The 23,040-nt window shown below is 38.2% G+C and overlaps 2 protein-coding genes across 4 annotated transcripts in view; one reads left to right on the top strand and one right to left on the bottom strand.

Moving 5' to 3' along the window:
* Positions 1-72: 72 nt before the first annotated feature.
* Positions 73-20,425, top strand: kif28 (kinesin family member 28). Of its 3 annotated transcripts, XM_051867115.1 has the most exons (23): positions 73-573; positions 738-929; positions 1,090-1,293; positions 3,173-3,208; positions 3,422-3,649; positions 3,969-4,123; positions 7,107-7,218; positions 7,342-7,409; positions 7,582-7,724; positions 7,804-7,925; positions 8,709-8,799; positions 8,894-8,954; positions 9,077-9,200; positions 9,370-9,532; positions 10,898-11,001; positions 11,707-11,814; positions 14,465-14,751; positions 14,835-14,969; positions 15,575-15,741; positions 16,427-16,521; positions 16,663-16,801; positions 17,060-17,208; positions 17,387-20,425. In XM_051867115.1, the coding sequence occupies exons 1-23, from the start codon at positions 499-501 to the stop codon at positions 17,543-17,545; spliced, it is 3,117 nt and encodes a 1,038-aa protein (XP_051723075.1). In that variant the 5' UTR covers positions 73-498; the 3' UTR covers positions 17,546-20,425. The 3 variants fall into 3 exon arrangements, 1 of the variants encoding a protein (XP_051723075.1); XR_007925821.1 differs by lacking the exon at positions 17,387-20,425 and having other exon boundaries at positions 16,427-16,540; positions 17,060-17,207; XR_007925822.1 differs by lacking the exons at positions 16,427-16,521; positions 17,387-20,425 and having other exon boundaries at positions 17,060-17,207.
* A 149-nt stretch (positions 20,426-20,574) lies between these two features.
* LOC127498132 (saccharopine dehydrogenase-like oxidoreductase) overlaps positions 20,575-23,040 on the bottom strand; it is an 8,537-nt gene continuing 6,071 nt past the window's right edge. Inside the window, exons 4-12 of the mRNA XM_051867116.1 lie at positions 22,999-23,040; positions 22,793-22,842; positions 22,535-22,665; positions 22,239-22,356; positions 21,895-22,014; positions 21,721-21,777; positions 21,524-21,635; positions 21,350-21,431; positions 20,575-21,234 (exon numbers count right to left, since the gene is read on the bottom strand). The exon at positions 22,999-23,040 is cut by the window's right edge and continues 88 nt beyond it. Of these exons, the coding sequence (XP_051723076.1) occupies positions 21,144-21,234; positions 21,350-21,431; positions 21,524-21,635; positions 21,721-21,777; positions 21,895-22,014; positions 22,239-22,356; positions 22,535-22,665; positions 22,793-22,842; positions 22,999-23,040 (803 nt within the window). The 3' untranslated portion in view covers positions 20,575-21,143. The remainder of the gene's footprint in view (positions 21,235-21,349; positions 21,432-21,523; positions 21,636-21,720; positions 21,778-21,894; positions 22,015-22,238; positions 22,357-22,534; positions 22,666-22,792; positions 22,843-22,998) is intronic.

Genomic DNA, 23,040 nt, shown 5'->3' with positions numbered 1-23,040 from the left:
AAATGACTGTTGTAACCAAGATGTAATATTCTGTATGTGTAGTGGTTTTATAATACTTCTACTTGGATGTTGAGGGTAGTCGACAGGGCATTGCAGTGTGGTTGCTAAGGTTATCCCAAGTCATTTTTAGTGTTCTCAATTGCTCTTTCATGGCCCAATTCAACCCCAAGTATAAACAATACAAGAAATGGCTAGAAATGACCACTAATAACCAGCAATTATACAAACAGCTGTCGAACATTAGGACAAGGAACTGTTCATCTAAGAAGCAGCTACAGTGTCCTAAATGAGAAAAGGCTTAAGAGCCTTTCATCCTAATGTTTACTTCCATTTTTAGAGCATTGAGACTGTGTGGAAGTGATCTTTACAGAAACTAAGGGTCCTGCATTATTCATCTTGCTGGGCCCTGGTGGAAAGTGAGCGTAACAAAGTGCTCAGGTTTCATCCTGTTGCTCTGCCGCTCATTGTGTTTTCTGTTTCCGAAGTATCCACGTGAGCATGAGGGTGAGAGGAATCGAAATGGCCAGCAAGGACTGTGTGAAAGTGGCAGTCAGAGTCAGGCCTTTCAATAAGGTTAGTACAGCCAGATCATCTCAAATACTGCAAAGGCATATAGTGAGATGTGCATGAATGCATTTTAAGGTTAATTTGGTAGGATTTTATTTGGTTGTCCTCTTTGTTGACTATTTGAGATGGAAGAACGGCTTTGAGGCTTAAGCTTTTTCTTGGTTATACAGAGGGAGCGGGATGCAGGCAGTCGCTGTGTGATCTCAATGACCTCAAACAACATCAGTATTCAGGACCCTCGTAATCCACAGAACAGCCGCACCTTCACTTTCGACTACACTTACTGGTCTCATAGCGGCTTCAGTAGAAACAAAGATGGTCTGTTTGTACCTGAGGAGGCAGGTGGGCGCTATGCAGACCAGGTAACATATCAGGTTATCTAGATATTATCTCACCTTGCAAAAGAGTGCATCTTTGTGCATGTTTACAAAATGATTGTAACAGAAATGTGTGCTTAACCTAGTAACCAGTGTACTAACAAAGTTTCAATTTCAATCTCTCTTCGCCTGTGGTCATTTATAGACAAGTGTGTTTCTGGATTTGGGGCAAGGCATTCTGGATAACGCTCTGCAGGGCTACAATGCCACATTACTGGCATATGGGCAGACTGGCTCTGGGAAGAGTTACTCTATGGTCGGTTATGGTCCTAACAAAGGCCTCATACCCACCCTTTGCGAGAAACTATTTCAGTCTATCCGGAGCATGCAAGACAGCAGGCAGTGTCAGGTATGTCAATCATATTCTTCAATGTGATTCATTTTGATTCATGCTAAATAATGCAATGCATTGTACAATTCTGGTCTCAGTTTCTATTTGGGTTGATGTAACATGTCAAATGTAACTTGAAGGATAAATTACACCTTAATGGAATTTTGACAAATACTCTAGGTTTTACATTCGCAAATGACCACATTACAAAATAGGCCAAGCACTACAGAGGCAAAATGATGAGCAAGCATGGCAGCGCAACTTTAGTCAGACCAACTGCAAAATGAGTAAAAGGCACTTGGAGATGATTTTAAGCTAAATGGTTGAAAACCCATAAATACAATCACTTCCAATGTGACATAATTGCTTTTGACAAGTAGGTGGCGCTGACATCAAATTTATTTGGTGTGGTCAGTGTTGGGTGGCAATGACACACCAAGTTTGGTGTTGATATGCCAAAGCCTTGCAGAGATACAGTCTCAAATGTAGTTTAACATCATGGCAACAAATTGGTTGATGCAGGAAAAGAAAACAGATTGTTTATCGACATAAAACCCATAACTTTTTGCCAGCATAGTCTGAAGATGACCTCAAAATTTGATGAAAATTGGACAGTGGTCTAGGAGTTCGAAAAAGTAGGTTTTCAAAAAAAAAAATCAAAAGGGTGCACAGGAAGTTCGGCCAGTTATGACATAATTGTTATCGATGTTCTCAGCATAAACCAAGGGATCTATCAAGACTGATAGACAAGATGATAATAGGCTAAACTACAATCTATTAGCGTTTTTTGAAATTTTATTATAATTTTTGACCACAAGGTGGTGCTGCCCTGAAACCTTTTGAGTACGTTCAGGGCATTGTATTGAAGACACATACCAAGTTTCGTAACTATATGACAGCAGGTGTTTGTAAAATATAGCTTTTTATGACAAAATTCAAAATGGCTGACATCTAAAATGGCTGACATGGGAAAATTGGGTATTGTTCAACTCGGTATGCCGCACTGAAACTTCAGAAGCAAAAATAGCCATTTTTTTTCATATTTCCTGACAACTAGGTGGCACTGTACCGAAACTGAGCAGGTACTCTCAGGTCATGGTTGCCAGAACACAAACCAAGTTTGGTGTGAATATGGTAAAGCGTTTCCGAGATATGACGCACTCTGCACTTATACACTATGTGCTTACGCACTATGCACTCATCCATGTAGTGCGTGAATTGTATAACGTTATTTTGTCATTTAACTTCGGAGTCTGATACCCCCTCCCTCTCCGCTATGTAATTAAAGCTGTGACAGTTGAGTGCATGAACTGTCCAACATTCCACACTTTGTTTTTCCGTTAATTTAGTGCATCATCCGGGTATTTAAAGTGCACTTTTTCTTTTTGGAATTTTCTGTGTGAACGCACTACTTGCACTATTTGTACTTAAAAACATCATAGAATAGTGCATAAGTACGCAAATTGGGACGCACCTATAGCCTCGCGTTCACTTTCCATGTTTTTTGTCGGCATGGTCTGAAGATGGTCTGGTTTGATTTTCATGAAAAAGTTCGAAAAAGTAGTTTTTTTCGGAAAATTCAAAATGGCGAAAAGTTTTTCGTGACGGAAAATTACACCATAGGGGTGACATCATAGGGCATAACAGTTCTATGAGCTGCCATAGACTCAACCAGGGCTGCATTTCCCAAAAGCATCGTAAGCCTAAATTGATCGTAGAATCATTGCCACCAATGGAGCTACGATCAACTTAGGCTTACGATGCTTTTGGGAAATGCTGCCCAGAAGAATAACACTTAACGATTACATTCAGTGATTGGCCCCTAAAAAAATGAATACATACAAAAATACCATTATTATTTACCTTAAAAATACTTTTTTCCCCCAACCAACTACAGGTATTTTTCAGCATGTTGGAAATCTACAATGAACAGGTAAGAATTCATCCTTATCTGAAGCAAATGAATTCACGTTTAACAGTTCTACTGTAACTGTTCTCACAGTCCAGTCCCCAAATTATTTGTAGTAAAGTAAATTTTGGATGAAACCGTCTGCTAAATGACGACTTGCTGATGTTTATAGTGTTTTTTAGGATGTCATGATGAAATGTTTTACATGACTTGAGTGGCACTTTAAACTGTGCTCAGGTTGTAGACCTGCTATCGAAGTCCAACCGATCTGCGGGTGGTCTGCGGGTGCGAGAGGACCAGCAGAGGGGATTCTATGTTGAGGGGCTGAGGCGGGTGCCCTGTGACAGTGCAGTACAGGTGGAGCAGCTGATGGAGCAGGGAACACGCACGCGCACCACTGCAGCCACACACATGAACGCCAACAGCAGTCGCTCGCACATGCTCATCATTGTCCAGCTCAAACAGGTTTCCATTCTGCCAAGCAGAACACACAACTGAAGTGACTAGCATTGTTTACACTTGGCACTAACATAAGTTCACCCAATCAGAACACAGCATGTTTACATTTGTCCACGTTAAAAAGCTTCTGTATCCATAAACAGATTGGATCTGTTTTCCCCGTGCAGTATTTAAAATGTGTAGTTTCATGATTAAGTGAAAATATAACCGCAATTAACTGAGGCTGCATTTTAATGACAAGTGTAAACGAGGCCTCATATTCTAGACGATCTGTGGTGTTTTTTTTCTCGCGGATTCTTTACTTGTACGTTCACTCTGCTTGTAGATCTTCTCAAAGGAGTGCATCACCAAACAGTCCAACATTTACCTTGTGGACTTGGCTGGTAGTGAGAGACAAAGGTCATCAGGGTCAGAGGCCGACAGGCTTAAAGAGGGCACTGCCATCAATCTCAGTTTAACTACACTTGGAAATGTCATCAGGTCAGCAGATACATACTATATAAAACCTATAGTGTGTGTATATATACACTGACCGGCCACTTTATTAGGTACACCTGTTCAACTGCTTGTTAACGCAAATATTAGGCATGTAGTCATGGGGTGCTTCTCATTTCTTATTTGTGCATCCTCATTTCATTTCCTCACGTCTTAGCTCAACCCCCTTAGGATGCAAGGGAAGGATACACCTTTGTGTCCTTGCTCATGACTCCTCGGGAAGCTTCCTCACTCTTCATTCTTTCGTGCAATTAGAGAATTGAGATGTCCTTCAATATGGCTGAGACAATCAGTTTCCAGGTCACGGGCTGGAAGGACGTAGGAGAGATGAAATGAGGAAGCATTAAAATTTGAGTATTGAGAAGCACCCACCGTCAAGGCAATCTTCTGAAGTTCAAACTGAGCATAAGAATGGGGAAGAAAAGGGATTTAAGTGACTGAACATGGCATGGTTGTTCGTATTTTCACGGGCTGGTCTGAGTATTTCAGAAACTGCTGATCTCCTGGGACTTTCACACACAACCATCCCTAGGGTTTACAGAGAATGGTCTAAAAAAGGGAGAATATCCAGTGAGTGGCAGTTCTGTGGACAAAAATGCCTTGTTGATGTCAGAGGTCAGAAGAGAATGGCCAGACAGTTTTGAGCTGATAGAAAGACAACTGTAACTCAAATAACCACTCGTTACAGCCGAGGTCTGCAGAAAAGCTTCTCTGAACGCACAACTTCATCCAACCTTAAAGCAGATGGACTACAGCAGCAGAAGACCACACTGGTGCCACTCCTGTCAGTTAAGAACAGGAAATTGAGGCTACAATTCACACGGGACCACAGTGTAACCCATCTACTGTTTTTTTTGATAATGAAAATGATTTTACTATACTCGAATGGCCTCAACAGTCACAAGATCTCAGTCCAATAGATCATCTTTGGGATGTGGTGGAACGGGAGATTCGCAGTAACTGTGTGATGCTATCATGTCAATATGGACCAAAATCTCTGAGGAATGTTTCCAGGACATACAGTAGTTGAATCTATGCCATGAAGAAATAAGGCAGTTCTGAAGACAAATATATATATATATATCAGTGGCGTGCAGTGGTGTTCTGAAATGAGGAGGCAAATTTTTTATTTATTTATGAATCAATGTAAATTCATGTGCATTACTCTTAACGTTGACACATCTTCCTTGTTAAATGAACATTACTTTACATTACATCAAAAAATAAAAAAAGAAACCAAATACAATTCTATTTTGTAATTTTACATTAATAATGTATTGTAATAAATGTTCTATTTATCAAAACCAAGTCAATCTCATCAAGTTAGTGTTTTAAGCATTTCTACATTCATTCCAAAATAATAACTAAAGGCAATAATAATTTAAACAATATATTTTATTTGTGCATTGATGTTTTTCTTTTTAATAGTCAACTTAGGCTATTTTGGATCATCAGTCATGCTCTGTAAACGCCGTCTGTCACAGACACGAATTGTATTTTTAATTTCACCAAGCTGATTGCACTAAAAACCCCCGCAGCCATCATGTTTTCAGTCCATTTCAAGTTTGATTTTGACGTGACATAAAGCGGTGATATCTAACTGGGTGATCTGTTTACTTACTTTTCAATTAGTCTTCCCATTGACACCATCATTTGTTCATTTAAACTGACGCGCGGAACATGCACGTAAACAAGAGGCGGGATTTATCACACAAACCAATCATATCCAGTCATAACCAATTACATCCAATCATAGCGCAATGGAGACGTTGCCTCCTCTCACGTGACTTTCCCCCATTCATTCTCAATTACCCCCCACAAAACCCACCGCACACCAGGGTTCTGATGGTTTTCTATGGTTTTCTATGAGAGCAAAGGGAGGCATGACTCCTGCTGTAACTTTACCTGCGGGTGTCGCTGTTGGGCAGTGTTCTTTAAGAAATACGAGTGACTTGCGCTCTTTTTAATGTCATAATTTGTAATATTTGTGTTTTATATGTAATATGGATTATTTTCTCATCCTATTTTTTTTTGAGGAGGCACTGCCTCCCTTGCCTCCTCGGAGGAAACGCCCCTGATATATATATAAAATCTTTAATTCCACCAGTGCCATTCGGTGCATAGTATGACAAGTGTTCTCCATCGGCTTTGATCCTTGGCGACAACTTCAGCCTCATCCCATGGAACGTCTACTGTTCGCAGGTCGTCCATAAAAGTCCTTTACCAGGGGATTTTCGGTCGTCCTTGTTTTCGTTTGCCTTGTGCAGGCCGCCAGAGTTTTGCCGTCTTGGGTAGCCGGTAGTTGAGGAGGCGTAAGACATGTCCGGCGAAACAAAGACGGCGTTCGGTGATGGTCGCGGAGAGGGACCGTGCACCGGTGCGACGGTATACTTCTACGTTCTTAACATGGTTCCTGTAAGTGATCATGAGGATGCGTCGAAGACATCAAAGATGGAAAACGTCCAACTTTCGGGCGATGGCTTTCACCATCTTCCAGGTTTCGTGTGCATAGGTTGCTGTCGGCACGACGATCTTGGCCAGGAGTCAAAGTTTACCCTTTAGGGAGGGCAAATTCCAGATTGGACGAAGTCGTTGGAATGTGGCAGATGCCTTGCCAATGCGGTAGATGACATCTCGCTCTGAATCCCCGTCCAAGGAGATGACACTACCAAGATAAGTGAAGTTCGCCACTTCCTCCACTTGTTGTCCACTGATGGTAATCGGGACTCTCAAGTTTCGTAACCGAGATCGGCAAGGAGAAGGTTGCCAGCTGTCCAGGGTAAGCCGATGTGTAGGCGGTCGATGGAGTGGCATCCAACAAAGTCGATGACAAGGAGGAATAGCATTGGGGAGATCACGCAACCTTGTCGTGTGCCAGTTTCTATCGCAAAGATAAATATACATCTTCATACACATTTGTGTTTAATGTGCTGTCTTAATTTTTTTTTGCATTTATTTGTCTATTAAGTGCTCTAGCAGACATGGCTCTTGGGAAGAAAGTAGTTCACATCCCTTATAGAGACTCTGTCCTCACCAAATTACTGCAGTCTGCTCTTGGTGGTAACAGTCGAACCGTCATGGTAAGTAACTTTGCCTGTAGTTTTCTTAATCTATGGTTGAGGCAAACTAAACTAAAACAATGTAGTTGTGATGATTTAGAACTAAAGAATGTGAATTGAAGTGTTTCTTGTCCTCATGCACAGATTGCAACCTTAAGTCCTGCAGATATTTGCTATGAAGAGTCTCTTTCTACTCTTCGATATGCGGAGAGGTGGGTTCTTATATATAAAGTTAAATTTAGTCATTACTGTACTGGTTTACTTAAATGGCCTGCTGAAGTATAGACCAGCTTGAATTACCACTGTGTTTCATGCTAGTTTAGCTTCAGCCTAATATACGTAATATATTCCAACAGACGCATTGTGGAATATCCTTTATTTCAGGGCCAAGCGGATCCAGAATAAAGCTGTGGTGAATGAGAGTCCCACAGAACGACTGGTGAAGGAACTCAAGGCAGAAAATGCAAAACTGCTTGTGAGACTAAGCCGACTGGGCCAAGAGGGCCGTAAAACTGATGATGAGACGAGTATGTAAAGTGATAGAAATACAAAGAAATTTTAAATGCAAGAAACATTACATCTAATTAAAAGTGTTGTTTGTTGTAGAGGAGCTGCGGCGATTGTTGACTCATAATGAGCTGCAGATTCGAGCCATTCAGACATTGTGGGAACAGCATCTCCAAGAGGCCCTGAAAGACTGGGAGACTCAGTATGCAACTATAACACACGTAAACAAAGATGCTGTTTTACATGGTGTGACTTAGGATTTAAAAAACACAAGTTTCTCATAGCAGTGCCTAGGAACATATATACTGAATTCACAAATTGTCAGGGGCTGCAAAAGCTGACCATATTACATTAATTTAACACTGTTGAGATTTTTGTACGACCTATAGATATGCATTTCATTTTGACACTCCAGAACATCTTAAGTACAATATAAGCATCACTTAAATGCAGTACATCAGTTGATGTACAGTAGTGAGCCTGCTGGAATGAGTAAATGAGCCATTCAGATTCTTTTATCCAAAGTGACTTATTTTTAGTATTATTTATATTTTAGAATTTATTACTAGTTTAAATAGCTTTTATTTACATATTTTCAGGTTTCGTTTTAATTTCAAAGTTTAAACTTAAGTAATTTTATGTGCTTTTGTCATTTTTTTAAAAAATGTTTCTATTTAGCTTTATTTCAATTTTATTTCAGTTTTAGTTTGTTTAGTTTCAAAATATTTTATTTCACTTAGTTGCCAATGCAAACTGTTTCATTCAAAACAGCATTTTTTGAATGGGTCATTGAATCATTGACTCACCATTCTTTTGAATGTGCTTAATCAATTAGGAACTAATATTCTAATATTTATATTTTAGTTTTATTTCAATTAACAAAAACAATTTTGAACAGTTTTAGTTAAAAATATCATGGACAATTCTCCTCCAGCAATCACAAATCCTTTCCCTCATGTAAACACCAAAAACCACCATCTCTCAAAAATCTCTTCCCACTTCAGGAACGAAGGATGATGCAGATGCATCCGTACATAATGAACATCAATGAGGATGCTCAGTTGTCTGGCGTGGTGAAGCTTTTTATTCAGGAAGGTGAGTGTGTCTTACAATAGAGACATTAGACCAGTTATATCATATCCATATATTAACTAAATGCATTATATAATTTATGTCTTTCTATGAGAAGGTGAATGGGATATTGGTCTGGCTGACAACTCGCCCAGAGCGCTCTCTATTAGGGGTCTAGGGTAAGTCAAGCATGAGAAAGATGAATAGATCGCATCCCAATATGATATGCACCTCATAATGAAAATTTATGCTGTATATTAACATGTATTAAAAATGTGAAATTTTGTTTTCCTGTTTTCAGCATTCAGGAAAAACATGCTGTGTTCTCAAACCAGCAAAGGAGAGTATCAATTACTCCTGTGTCCGGGTCAAAGGTCATTGTGAATGGAGTGCCGGTATTTAAAAGGATAGAGCTGCAGCATTTGGTGTGTTTCATTATCTGTATTGGTATTATCAGCTACTATATGCACATGAATCATAAAGAAATTCATCATGCTGTGCATTTTCAAATATGAATCAGAAAGTTAATCTGTGTGAATTACCAAGTTGAGTTTTGGTTTAGTGTTAACCTGCCTTTGTTACGTTCTGATGAAGGATCGACTCGTCCTGGGCTCGAACAGCACTTACCTGTTCATTGGCTTCCCTTCGGAGCGCTCAGGAGAGGACTGGAGTCGCTATGACTATGATTACTTCCAGTCTGAGCTGGCAGAGGCCGAGGGCTTCCACATTCAGTCTCTGTGTGAAGATCAAGGCCATCGTACGTGTGGGGTTTGGATTTAAATGAATTGAAATTACATTTTTTTATTATCCAGTATTATTGTATTATTTATATACTATTATAGCATTTATTAATATTTTGAATCAGCTTTTGTTTTTATATTTTCTGTTTTCATTTTAATGTAAGTTTTAGTAATTTTGTTTGCGTTTTTATTTATTTTATTTTTCAGTAGTTTTTTTTAGTAATTTTAGTACTTCAACTTCCACCTATTTCAGTTAAAGGTGCAATATGTAAGAATTTTGCAGTAAAATATCCAAAAACCACTAGGCCAGTGTTATATATTTTGTTCACTTGAGTACTTACAATATCCCAAATGTTTGCAACTATTTGTAAATCGTGAGAAAATTGCAGTTTTAACCAAGGCTCCGGGACGTGTGAGGAGTCGCCTGTCAGTTGCTTCATACCCGCATCTGGTTTTATTTTGTAGAAACCATGGAAACACCGAAGATGCTTTAATGTATTACATGTTTTAATAGGCAAGGGAACAACTGTTTTGATATATTTATAGACAGAAAACGAATTATTGTTATATAGCTCAACATGTTTAGTCTTATTGTTTAAATCTAAGTACCATGCCTCAGAGAAAAACACTATTTTGTCAAGTAGCTAACATAGCATAATCAGATGCAGCTTTATTTTTAGTAACAGTAATACAGCATTTTCTCCATCATACAATACATTTTTAAATTAATTCCATGCCATTTATCAACACAAGCCATCCAGCATTTAATATGATATTCTAAAATCGATCTAACTTACTGCAGTGTGCAACAAGTGTCTCACAGCAGCCGCCGAGCGAACGCACAGAGTAACGTTATTACATTTTCAACACACTCAAATATATCTAATATGATAAACAGCGCTGTGTTACCTCATACTCATGACCGGAAAAGTGGAAGCAGCGCCGGCGACTGTATAATAAAAGTTGCGCTGCTCACGCCGTGTGTTGCACAGTCACTCCAGCAGCCTCGTTCAGCTCTCAACACTCGGTCCTGCTCTGCTTCATACTACAGTAACATTAATAATCGCATCCATGAACATTATTGCTTCCCGAGTCCTATCCCAATTCTTTTCCACTGGCCGTTGAGGTGAAGACCACACGTCCCAAGATTCCACGCTCAAACTTGGCGTCATCAAGCTACGCCTTTGTTTTGAATATGCCTCTAGCGACCTCTAGCGGACAGAAAATATTACATATTGCACCTTTAAATGCCAAGGCAACATTTCTAATTTTTGTTTAGGTTTTCATCTAATATTTATATTTTATTTTATTTCAGCTGTATTTCCATGAAAGAAAATGATTTTAATAGTTTTAGTTTTAGTTAACAATAGCATCACCTGCAGGGCCACACCAGCCTGACCCCAGTCTACTGGCTGTGTTCTATGACTATATAAAGCTGATGCCCATGGTGACAGAAGCTAATCAAATGAGTAAAGAGTTAAAGAAGGTGAGTACAGTTACTAAACTTGCAATTATATAAAGTATATCCATTCATTTTGTAACAAGTTAGTAAGCAACACGCACAAATGAGAAATACTACTTTTATTATAAATGCAGGAGATTGTTAGAACAACACAGTGGTAAACGACTCATTACGCATTGACAATAACCGACAAAGGACTAAACCGAAAAGGGAGTATACATAAAGGGGTAACAAGGAACTAAATAAGAAACAGCTGATAATTATTAACCATAGAAACAAACAGGGACATAATCAGAAACCAAGGAAACCAAAACTAAACAGAGCAAGGAAACAGGAACTAAGGGAAACAAAACAGAATATCAAAATAAGAGTCCAAGACCGTGACAGATTTTTGGCAAGCAGTAGCTGAAAAATTCCTCTTAGTATGAAATGAAGCTTAAAGATTCACTACAGTGAAGTTTAACCCTAAAAATAAACAACCAAAAAACAATTGAAAAATCAATTTTGGCAAGTCAAATGTTACTTACTTTATCACTCTGTTTCCTGATACTTGACATATTTGGTTGTGGAGTAAAGTAATCAATTATGCACAAAAACATATGCCATTGGGTATTTCTACAATGGTGGAGTTAACTGAAAACATTTTTGTGATGTTGCATCCACGGTATATATAAGGCTGTCTGTCATATTGTAGCGAAAGGTTAAAAATCTTGACTTTTATCTTTTCAGGGAGTTGAGTTCAAATTGGAAATCAAGAATCTGGCAATGTCAGACTCTAAGGGTCATGACCTGGAGAAGAACATTGCGGTAAGAGTGACATCTGTAGAAAGCAAACAGGTGAGAATTATGATTCTGTGGAAATTTGAATCAAATACGAATAAAGCTCTTTTCATTTTTGGATATGCACAACCCAAAAGAGTAGCAAATAATAAATGTGCACTGCAAATAGCTGGAAATAGTGTCTCTTTCTCAGATTACAGAGCAAACTATTCAAAAAGGAATGTACAGATATCTTATTGCCAACCAGTGTTTGATGTCAGGTGATGTGGTTTTCCAAAATGGAATTAGATGTTTTTGAAAACATGGACTGGTGTAACTGAATAAGAGACTAATGCAATTACAGAATCAGATGTAGAGCAGAATCACAAGGGCACTGATGTTATATTATCTCACAGCATGCACATATCTCACCCGATATCAATTTAGCGCTGAAACTTTTAAAGGAACCAAAGTTTTGTTTATTGAACTTTTATTTATTGCCCTTTTGTTTCTTCAGTAGAACACAAATGATGATTTTTAACTCCAACCGTTGCCGTCTGTCAGTTGTATAATGCATAGCAATGGGAACTCCATCTATAAGAGTAAAAAAAAACATGCACAGACAAATCCAAATGAAACCCCGTGGCTCGTGACGACACATTGATGTCCTAAAACATGAAACGATCGGTTTGTGCAAGAAACCAAACAGTATTTATATAATTTTTTACCACTAATACACCACTATGTCCAACTGCCTTGAGCATCCGGGGCCGGTTGCACCAGCTGGACATACACCCGGTCGTAAGACTAAGCTTAACGTAAAATACGTAGAATTAATACCTGTTGCACCATCTGGGCGTAGCGCACGTCTGAGACTAAATCTTACGCCGTCAAAGGTAGGTGTAAAGTGAGAAGTCTTGACTTCCATGGTGAAAATAAAGATAAATAAAAATGTTGAGATGATGGCGCGTCTAGTATACAGGCTACACGATCAGCGGCCTTTCCGGTTTGAAAGGATAAGTATATGGAGACAGCAGGTTGCTGAATAGCTCAATAACTTTTCTTGCTTCACAATCTGAGTAATTTATTTATCCTTTTTTTCAGTTCAGCAGTCATTTTTCATCTATTCGTTGGAGCCAGTAAATTCAAATTGATAACCATAGTAACTCAAATGGCGTTTCAGCTAATAGTGCTGTAGAACATGCCAGCGTGTACGCGCATTGTCTACGTTAGGCGTACCTGCGCCTAGTCGTAGTTTTAGATGGTGCAACAGGTGTAAATATTCATCGGAAACCTGGTGCAACTGGCCCCCGGTGTGTGAGGTCTGAATGCACTGACGCTGGAAGTCATCTCTCGCACTCATTGACGTCTACGTGCGAGACATCACTTCCGGCATCAGAGCGCGTTTTCAGACCTCACACACCGGATGCTCAAGGCAGTTGGACATAGTGGTGTATTAGAGGTAAAAAATGATATAAATACTGTTCGGTTTCTCGCACAAACCGATCGTTTCGTGTCTTAGGACATCAATGTGTCGTCACGAGCCGCAGGGTTTCATTTGGATTTGTCTGTGCATGTTTTTTTTTACACTTATAATTGGAGTTACCATTGACAAGCATTATACGACTGACAGACGTCAACGGTTGGAGTTAAAAATCATCATTTGTGTTCTACTGAAGAAACAAAGTCACCTACATCTTGGATGTCCTGGGGGTAAGCAGATAAACATAAAATTTTCATTTTTTGGTGAACTATCCCTTTAAGTTCACTTATTATACTAGTCAATGATTTTTTGCAGTCAATGTATGTTTTTTCGTAGTTTAATTTTACATATTTTTCGCCTTATGACCCTTATATTTAAGCAGGCAGTTTTTGCTGCTGTTCCTTTAAGACTTTTATAAAAAATAAGTTCTTTTGGCTGGTCATCTTTCTGATTTTAGGTCGGGCAGTCCGTTTTTTTGAAATACCATGTCCGCTTGCCAGCGCAACCTTGAGCCAGTTTCTCATTTGTCCTCTTTTTAAGATCATCACTATTTTATACTTTGTCTAGTGGTATATAATTACTACATAAATTAAAAATAGGCTTAGTTAAGACTAAGTGACATACATTTTAGACACAATATTGTCAATATCGACTGCAGAACTGCTGCCTCTCTGATCAACAGTGATATTTTGTGCCTGAATGATTAAGCATTTTCGAATGAATCGGGTGTCAATGATTCAATGGCCCATTCATAAAGACAGTCACTCGCTTCATTCCTGAATGGATTGGGCGTTAAAATGGATTGAATGAATAAATCAGTGATTCACTCATTAAGAATGTGACTTGTTGCCACCTACGGGCAGTTTTAGTTTCATATTTAAAGTATAATTTCATTTTTTTTTTTTTTTTTTTTTTTTACACGTTTCTATAAAGTATTTTATCCTTAAATTTATATTTAAAACATTAACCTCATAACGTTATTTATGTATTTGTAACTGCAGTGTGTAAATGCATTCATGGTATCTCTAAGCTGCATTAAACAGTCTGTGTAAATAAATCTAAATGCCACTTCAGATGCAGCATCTGTGCCACTTTTGCAGTGCAAAGTCTTATTATCTTAATATAGTCTTATTTTTCTAATTGCATTTATTGAATACATTTAAAAATTTACATGAAAAGGGACACATACATTTAAAAAGGTTAGAAAACTTGCCCTTATTCCCTCGGAAATCAATGTCTTCTCAGGTGTGGATGTGGTCCAAAGCCAAATTTGTCAACCGTAAGTTTCTGATGGAAGAGGTGTACCAGCAGCAGGTGGTAGGAGGAGAGGGGGCAGACAGAGCTCCTCTTCCCAGGGACAGAGATCCGTTCTGGGATCCTCTGGAACCTCTGCACCTGGGAAGTGCTCACTTGTGGCTGCAGTCCGTGGCATTCCGCATCCCTCTGGAGGAGCAGGTGGAAGTGGTGGGTCCGGAAGGAACAGAGGAGGCTGTACTGCAGACACAGCTTGTGCCCTGCAGCCCCATGGGATTGTGGGTAACATTTCTACATGTAAACGAAAATGTTGATTGCATGAATGAAATATTTGTAATGCTATGATATTTATCATTTGTAGGCCTCTGGGTGAAGATGACATCCTTATTGACCCGTCAGAGCTGCTTGGGAAGCGGCTGGACTTTCAGCTGGTTTTGGATCAGTGCTGTGGCCTACGCTGGGTTAAAGAGGCTCGTAACAGAGGCGTGCAAATAGGGTTAGTTTGGATCAGTGCTGGAACTCTTCATAAAGTATCTACAGACTACGTTGTATGGATTTTATTAAAGCTTATTTTTGTTTTATATTAGTAATAATACTTTTTCATGTCAAAAGTTCCATAAGTTCCATTATTCATAATGTAAGGGGTGGATTATCAATCAAGATTTTTAACCAGATTAATCACCAGATTAATTTGGACCTTAATACACAAATCACACTGCAGTGCATAACACGTCTGATTTCAGTGTTATCTTCATATTATTTATATACTATTATAGTTTTTATTTTAAGTAATTTTATCAGATTTTCAAATTTTTTTTTTTTTTTTGCTTTGTTTTCTAAATAGCTTTAGTATTAATTCAATTAGTAATTTAAGCTCATTTCAAAATTATTTTATTTATAAGCTTATTTAGTTTGTTTTTCCATCTAAAATTTACATTAGATTTTATTTCAGCTTTATTTCATTTAACAACCTTTTAAAAAATGTATTTTAGTTAACAATGACGCCATGTCTGATGATTTGCATTCCTATTGAGATTTGAAATGGAATTTTATTTGTGCTAAAGAACTTTGGAGTTCAACCAAAGATTTGAACTTTGACAGGTTTCGGGTGTTTGACTGCGCGCAGCCCCTCTACACTCCAGCGATGTGGCACAACGTGAACCCGCTGATGGACCACAGAGTCCAATTCACTGCTTTGAGAACCTCCCAGGAGCTGCTGAGCTACCTGCAGAGCAATGCCCTGGTGTTGGAGCTATGGGGTCTGCAGGGTAAAAGTCTTTGATATTATACAACAAATATTACACTCAACCATTCAAGAGTTTGGGGTTGGTAAGATTTATTTAATGTTTTTGAAAAAAGTCTCTTATTCTCACCAAGGCTAATCAAAAATACTCTATCAAAAATACAATAAAACAGTAATTTTGTGAAATAATTAAATTACTTTTTTGACTCTTTTTATTTGAATATATTTTAAAATATAATTTATTCCTTTGATGCAAAGCTGAATTTTCAGCATCATTACTCCAGTCTTCAGTGTCATATGGCCCTTCAGCAATCATTCTAATATGCTGATTTGTTGAAAACATTTTTTATTTGTGCTGCTTAATATTTTTGTGAAAACTGATACTTTTTTTTCAGGATTCTTTGATGAATATGGATTTCAAAAGAACGGCATTTCTATGAAATATAAATCTTTTATAGCATTATAAATGTATTTACTTACAATTTTGATTAATTTAATTGATCATTGCTGAATAAGAGTATTAATTTCTTTTAAAGCAAATTCTTACTGACCCCAAACTTTTGAACGGTAGTGCATTTTTAGATTGACAATAAAGTCATATGATTATAGAAAATACAAAGAAACTGTAGAAACTGGAACAAGATTAAAACCAAACCATTTGCCTTTGAGGCATTCTTGAACTTCACCAATGAACATTTTTGTGTTTGTAGAAGGATGTTCTGAATTAGTCTCGTGTATGGATAGATTGAAGATGACTCAAGAGGACAGCATTATTATTGACAAGATCAGTGCATCAGAACACTCGGTATATAAACAGACCATGTGTATGTTTCAAATAAAATTGCATTGTTTAACACCCAAAATGCTTTGCATGAGCAAGGCCAGGATTATGCTGGAATTCTGTGAAACTGAGTTATTTTATGGAAGTGTATTTATTTTTGTTTAGACTGCAGAAACTGGAAGCTCTGACCTCAGCTCATCTCTCCGAGCCCTTCATCAAGACTTGGAACAGCTGAGAAATGTTAACGCAGCACTGAGGAAAGAAAACAGCACTCTGAGAGAGCAACTCAACTCAGCCAGAAATGGCGAGTACTTTTGATAAGTCATGCAGTACATTATTGCTGTCAAGATATTGTAGCCTCATTGGTCAGTGTGTAACACAAATTGGGGGCTCGTCCGGGATCTGAACCAATACCTCTTGCAATTAATCCTACAATAACAAGCATGAAACATGCGAGAACACAAATGTATTCACACAACAGATCAGCATTTCTACAAGTAGGCCACTAAATTATCTCTTGCTCAATTTATAACATTGTTATTCTCCCACATTTCTGCCGAAGGTGTGGATAATAACCGCGGTCGTCAGGAACGAAGAAGCAGTCTGAGGCCCAGCTGTGATGCTGAATTTGCCAAAGCCTTAAAAGTGTTCTACCACAGCATGACCTCTGTTAGGGGGCAACTTCAGCGGCTGCGCAGACACAAACCCAGTGTAAGTATGCAAGTCCCATTCTATCAGTCATGCCAATCAGCCTCTGTAGTTCAACTGTTTTACATAATAATTAATGTTAAAGAATTTATACAGGTACCAGCAAAAGTCTTTTGGGGTGTACAAGCTTTGACTGTATATGTTCAGAGCATCGATACATTGTGCGTTTGTGTCTCCATAGGAGGAAGCAGACCTGTTGGGTTTTAGACTGTTTGTGGATGAGCATACCTATCTCCTGAAGGACTTTTCTGAACAGTTGGAACAGTGCGTAACCACTCTGAAACAAGATGTGGCTGCCATTGTACGTCGAAAGAGAGAAAAGTCTGGGATTTGGTCCTGATACACCTATTAAATAAATCATATTGCATGATAGTGTACATTTATTAGAATTGATTAAAGGGTTGACAAAGTGCTACAGATGTATTTGCTTGCATTTTATTCATGCTCTGATTTTGTCTTAAGAGTGCATTTGGAATGGGACACTATCTACTATTTTTAAACAGTTAAATGTAGTATGCGCCATACTGAATGCACCATGTGAAAACTGTTTGTGTGATGGAATACTCCGATAACTCACTGCATTTGTATACAACCAGAACACACTGAGTTTAATATTATATAGCACACTGCAATGCCCTTGACCATTTTTGCTGTGACAAGTAAACTGCAATGAAAGCAATATTAACTATGATTTTTTTTACATTTTAACTCTTTGTTGGGTTGGGTATTGACAAAATTTCACGATTCGATTCACAAGCTTATGATTTTATTCTGATCTCGATTCGATATTGATTCATTTGGATATATATTATGTACATTATGTAAATTTTTCTCAAGGAAAAAATCTCAACTATACATGGAGCCCTGTAAGTTGGTACATAACTGTAATATTAAAGGTAAACTTTAACAACTGATTTGTATGCAAAGATTTAAGTTGCACATAAAGCAGTTTTTATAATAACTATTTGTATGTTTCTATTCCAATTTGTTATTTTTGTAATATAAACATTCAAAAGGTGGCTGTCATAAAAACTTTTAGGTTTTCATGACGAATTTATTAAAACATGCATGAAATACTGGTTAAGTAAAAAATATATGCAATATTTTGCATATATTTAGCAAAATTCTCCAACTATTGAGCTGAATGTTATGGGACTGTTTACTGTTTACCTTTCGAAGTGGAAATCCGACACTGCGTCGTTGAGTTGATTTTATGGGGACGCCATCAGTATGATGGGTGTCTGAAGCATGTGTAAACGCGCCAATAAATCATTGCCAGCTGTCACATGCAGAGCGCCCGTGAGTATAAAAGGGTGCCTGTAATACACGTCATACGTTTTTTTGTCTTCAGGAGCTGCTTGTTTGTGTGTGCGTGTAAGACAACACTCTGTTGGAGTATGTTAGACTCCTAAAGGAGCTAGATACGCTTATTATGATGCCGATGAATAGGAATCGTTTGTACGAGCATGTTCGTACAAACAATGGCAGGCAATTTGTATTCCCCTGTTTATTTTATCTCCCTCCCCAAATGTTGTTGGGTCTTAAAATAGGGTCTTTTGCTCCCCTTTTGTTGGGTAACGTGTAGTCTCTCTAGTATGATCCATGTTCAAAGAACCTGACAAGCAGTGGTAGTTGGCCTGGGAGCATTCATCTTTGTTATTTTGCACTCTATGACTTAGATGAGTGAATAGAGTCTTTTTATATATCCTGGAAAGTACCTTTGCTAAGGCAGGGTGTGAGCACTCTCTATTTGCTCAAGGGTATTTAAAAGTAGAGCTGAACCTCAGTTGAGGTTTTTTTTGCCAATTATATTATGCCGCTTTTGTGTTTGCATCCCTTCTGATGAAGTTGAGGGTTGCATTCTCTTCCTGGAAATAGTGGTAATATCGAAGGTCATAGTTGATATACTCCAGGATAATCCCTAAAGGCTTTGTCAAGATGCTGACATTGTGGAGCCATTTTTTCTTAGAGTTCTGCTCTGGTGCCTGATGCCTGTCCCGCAAGGTCAGGACTTCCCGTGTTATAGAGTATAGAAACTTGGGTATCTTCTCCAACTATTGGAAGATACTGGCTTTGGGAGTGGTGCCACTGTACAGTCTATATAGGCCACATTTACATTACATGGTTCAAGTAACCCAATTCCGATTTTTTCCTTCCATGTGGCAAAGATCGGATATGACCCTACGAACGTGTAAACAGGAAAAGCACATGGATTCTGATATTCTCAGATCAGTTTCAGGCCTCATCCATATGTGGAAATAAATCTGATATGAATTGTATATGTGCATTTGCATCTGCCATGCAAGCGGACAAATCGGATATTCCCGTCAATGCGAGACATGTCATTGAAAAAGCGATGGCGAATGACGTCAATTTGCGATCACATGGCTCTTTTCAATGTCCAGGCTGCAACAAGGGCTCTCCATTTTTTTTCCCTCCACCTTTAGAGACCAAAGTTTTGCTGACCTTTAAAGATGGTGCAGAAAGCAAAAGCTTGTATTATAATTTTGTCTGCGTCCACTGCAAATCACACCATTTTTACTTCCTTTCCGGCTTTTCTGGGTCAGTAAGTCTACCTTGGGTTGTTTTGCCAAGTGTATAATGTAAATGCAGATGTTGGATATGGGTCACTTTTAAAAAGATGTAAGCTGGTCATCCAAAAATATAGTCAACAAATCAGAATTGGGCATCAAAACGTGCAGTGTAAATGCGGCCTACGAGTCATTTTGGATGCACCCTTGGAATGACGTGCTCTGACTCTGGTTAAGTCCTTAGGAGTCAGTTTTTCCTATGCCCATTATGTTTGTGCATATTCACAACTTAGTGAGGCAGGCATTCCCTCAGCAAGATGTAGTGGGTACTGGTTCTCCACATCGTCAACACCATGTCTAGGTTACGTATGTAACTCGTTCCCTGAGAAGCGGAATGAGACACTGCATCTCGTTGTCATGCCTAGGGCTTGCCTGCATGGCTCCTTCATACAAAAGAGTTGATGACGTGCATTACAGGCACCCTTTCATAAACATGGGTACTATGTATGTGACGTCATGTATTGTGACAGAATGTAATGTTTGAATTTCATAATAAAATGATTGCAATTTAAGCACAACTACAAATAATGTTTAGTGAAGTTTTCTTCACAGATCAACTGAAAACAGCATAGACAAAGTTCATCAAAATGAAAATCAAAAAAAATTTCAAAATCAGTACTGTCAATATAGCCCTAATCATTTGATCAGACAAAATTGCATGACTTAAAAGTCATGATATACTGCATACTGTTTCACATATGAAAAAATAGACCTTATACAGTAAGCGTGTACTACCTTTCAAATACATGGACAGCTCTTAAATACTTTCATCCCAGAATACCGTTTGATATGTTCTTTTATTTAGTTAGAAACAAGCCAGAACAGCATTCTGCAATCTTTCAGAACACTCACAGATTCACTGGTCTCTAAAACATTTTTTCTCTCATTTCTTGTATTAGTTTACCTATCCTGCTATAGTTATAAGATTCACAAATATAATAACTCATAACTGACAATATTACAAAAACTTTTGTCTTTAACTCAAACTATATTTTCTTTCAACTCTGCATGTGCTTTAAATATGTTTTTAGAGATGCTTGTCATCTGTGAGAATGAGCATTTCTGTTAGTGATAAAAACATTCAAAATTAAAATTCCAAACTTTCAAACTGAAACACGTGTGATCATATGGAGGGATTCCAAGAGTGTTTGTGCCACACTTGTAGTGCAAATTTCTCAGCCATTTGAGCAGAGTGCATGCTAATAAACATCCCAGTCTACTGTGCACAAGCCAGGACACTAAACTGGAAAACAGCAATACTGCAAGATAGCAGAGGAAGCTTCAAATAGCAACAAGATTCCTCTATGCTCAAGCAAGCAAGTAAATAGGTGTTTCAGAAGAAGGGACTTAAAGGACGGAGAATTGAATGCCGTGTTTGTTGAGGCGGTCAATGAGGGTGGTCTTGGCGAACGTCGCTCCTGGAGTGTACACACCGCCACTGTGAAGAGTCACCCAATAACATTACATTCAGGATGTGACAATAATACAAACTGCTTATTTAGGTTTAGTTTTGAACATATATGACAGTGACTAGATAAGTTAGCAGAACCCACGTTTTTGGAAGAGAATCTGATTCATTCAACATGGTAATGGCCGCTTGAACCATAGCGATTGGTGTGGCCACATATCCTGGTTCTGGGAAACACCACACACAAAGAAGGGATATGATAAATATACAGATGCAGCTTTTCATCTACACTAATATGAGGCAGACGTTAATACGGTACCTGGTCCTTTCACCACAGTGTGGATCTTGGCATTGGGTTTGCCCTCGGTGGGGTCCTGATCTTCAGTGTAACCCTCTCCAAAAAAGATGAAATGGAAAGTGGTGCCCTCAATCTGCAGACATCACATTTAAATGAAGCTGTGCATGTGATCATAAAGATTATAACTGACAGACTAGATGATGACATGGTTATAAAACCTGTTTTCTAGTTGGACCCTCTTTGGAGAAGAAGCCAAATGAGAAAAACCCTGGAAACTGCAGACAAAGTATATAATTGATTAGAAAACACAAGATCCACAAACTACAATGTAGTCATCAAATTAAATGCAATGTGTTTCGGCAATATATGGCTTTCACAAAATGATGTTTTACCTTAACAAGGAGATTTCTTCCAAAGCTGAACTTAACAAGGAACCAGAACATCAGTCCAGCAAAGATAAGTTTAAAAACGTTAGAAATACCGCCGACACCAACATACGCCCCATACTGAACCTGTAAGAAACATGTCAGTATATGTAAAACTTGTAATATTTATCACAATGCAGGTCATTTTGAATTAAACTGACTAAGAAAAGACTACTGAAAAAGAAATCTACGAATTAAGGAATTACTAAATTACTGCATTAATCTTGTCACACTCATTTTAAGTAATTTTAGTACTTCAACTTTTTCATCTAATATTTATTTAATGAAAACTATATTTAATAGTAACTTACTGGTGTCTCATTGAGTTCTTCATGCAAGTAACGTTGGGTCCTTTTCACCACTGATGGGTCAGTACCCATGAAGGGAATTGCATATTGCTGCACCTCATTACTATAAAACAGCGCACCCCTGTAAAGAAATTCAGTAAAGACATAAACAGGCTGTTTCATTGTAAAGGTCAGAGAGAGGGTAGAAAATAGTCATAAAATCTAAATTACAACCATTTTTGATGCAAAAAAACTAACATTATAAATGGACTTTTAAATACTGCAGATAAGCTACAAATTCTGCTTGCTGTTGTACACACCTCCTTTTAATTTTTGCCCCCACCACGGGAAGAGGCTTGTGACCAAACTTCTTCCTGAGGCTCCGCAACTTTTGGCTGTCGGCTAAGCCATAGATGGCCGACTGCCAGGTGCCATCATGGAGGCTGCCTCCCTGCGGACACACACGAGAATGTGGGTCAGCTGAGACTTAAACACAAAGGCCTTTTAAAAAAAACAGACTATTCCAAGTGTTCAGAGCTTTCATTTTAGTTTTAAGTTTAAAATGTAAGAGCACCAACCTCTGGCCCGGCATTTGCAGTCAAAAAGCTCTCAATAGCTGTTAGTGTCCCTGGAAATGAAGAAAAAAAAAAATCCCCAGCATATTAATATTACTCAAAATATTAGTATTTAAATGTTTACAAATATTATATAATTTGTTATTGTTTAATATAATATCATTTTAATATCAACTTAATATAATAACATAATTACATGACAAACATACCTTTAAACTGGTCCCTGGTGTAAATGACACCCATGTCTGCAG

The sequence above is a fragment of the Ctenopharyngodon idella genome, chromosome 17, assembly GCF_019924925.1.
Source record: "Ctenopharyngodon idella isolate HZGC_01 chromosome 17, HZGC01, whole genome shotgun sequence".
Lineage (NCBI taxonomy): Eukaryota > Metazoa > Chordata > Actinopteri > Cypriniformes > Xenocyprididae > Ctenopharyngodon > Ctenopharyngodon idella.
This window is presented reverse-complemented; position numbering and strand designations above follow the sequence as displayed.

Excerpts from the sequence above, each read along its gene's own strand:
- kif28 (XM_051867115.1), top strand. The coding sequence starts at position 499 with ATGAGGGTGAGAGGAATCGAAATGGCCAGCAAGGACTGTGTGAAAGTG. Across the intron at positions 9,533-10,897 it reads GTGTGAAGATCAAGGCCATC|GGCCACACCAGCCTGACCCC; the intron begins GTACGTGTGGGG and ends CATCACCTGCAG. Across the intron at positions 15,742-16,426 it reads GGAGCTATGGGGTCTGCAGG|AAGGATGTTCTGAATTAGTC; the intron begins GTAAAAGTCTTT and ends TTGTGTTTGTAG.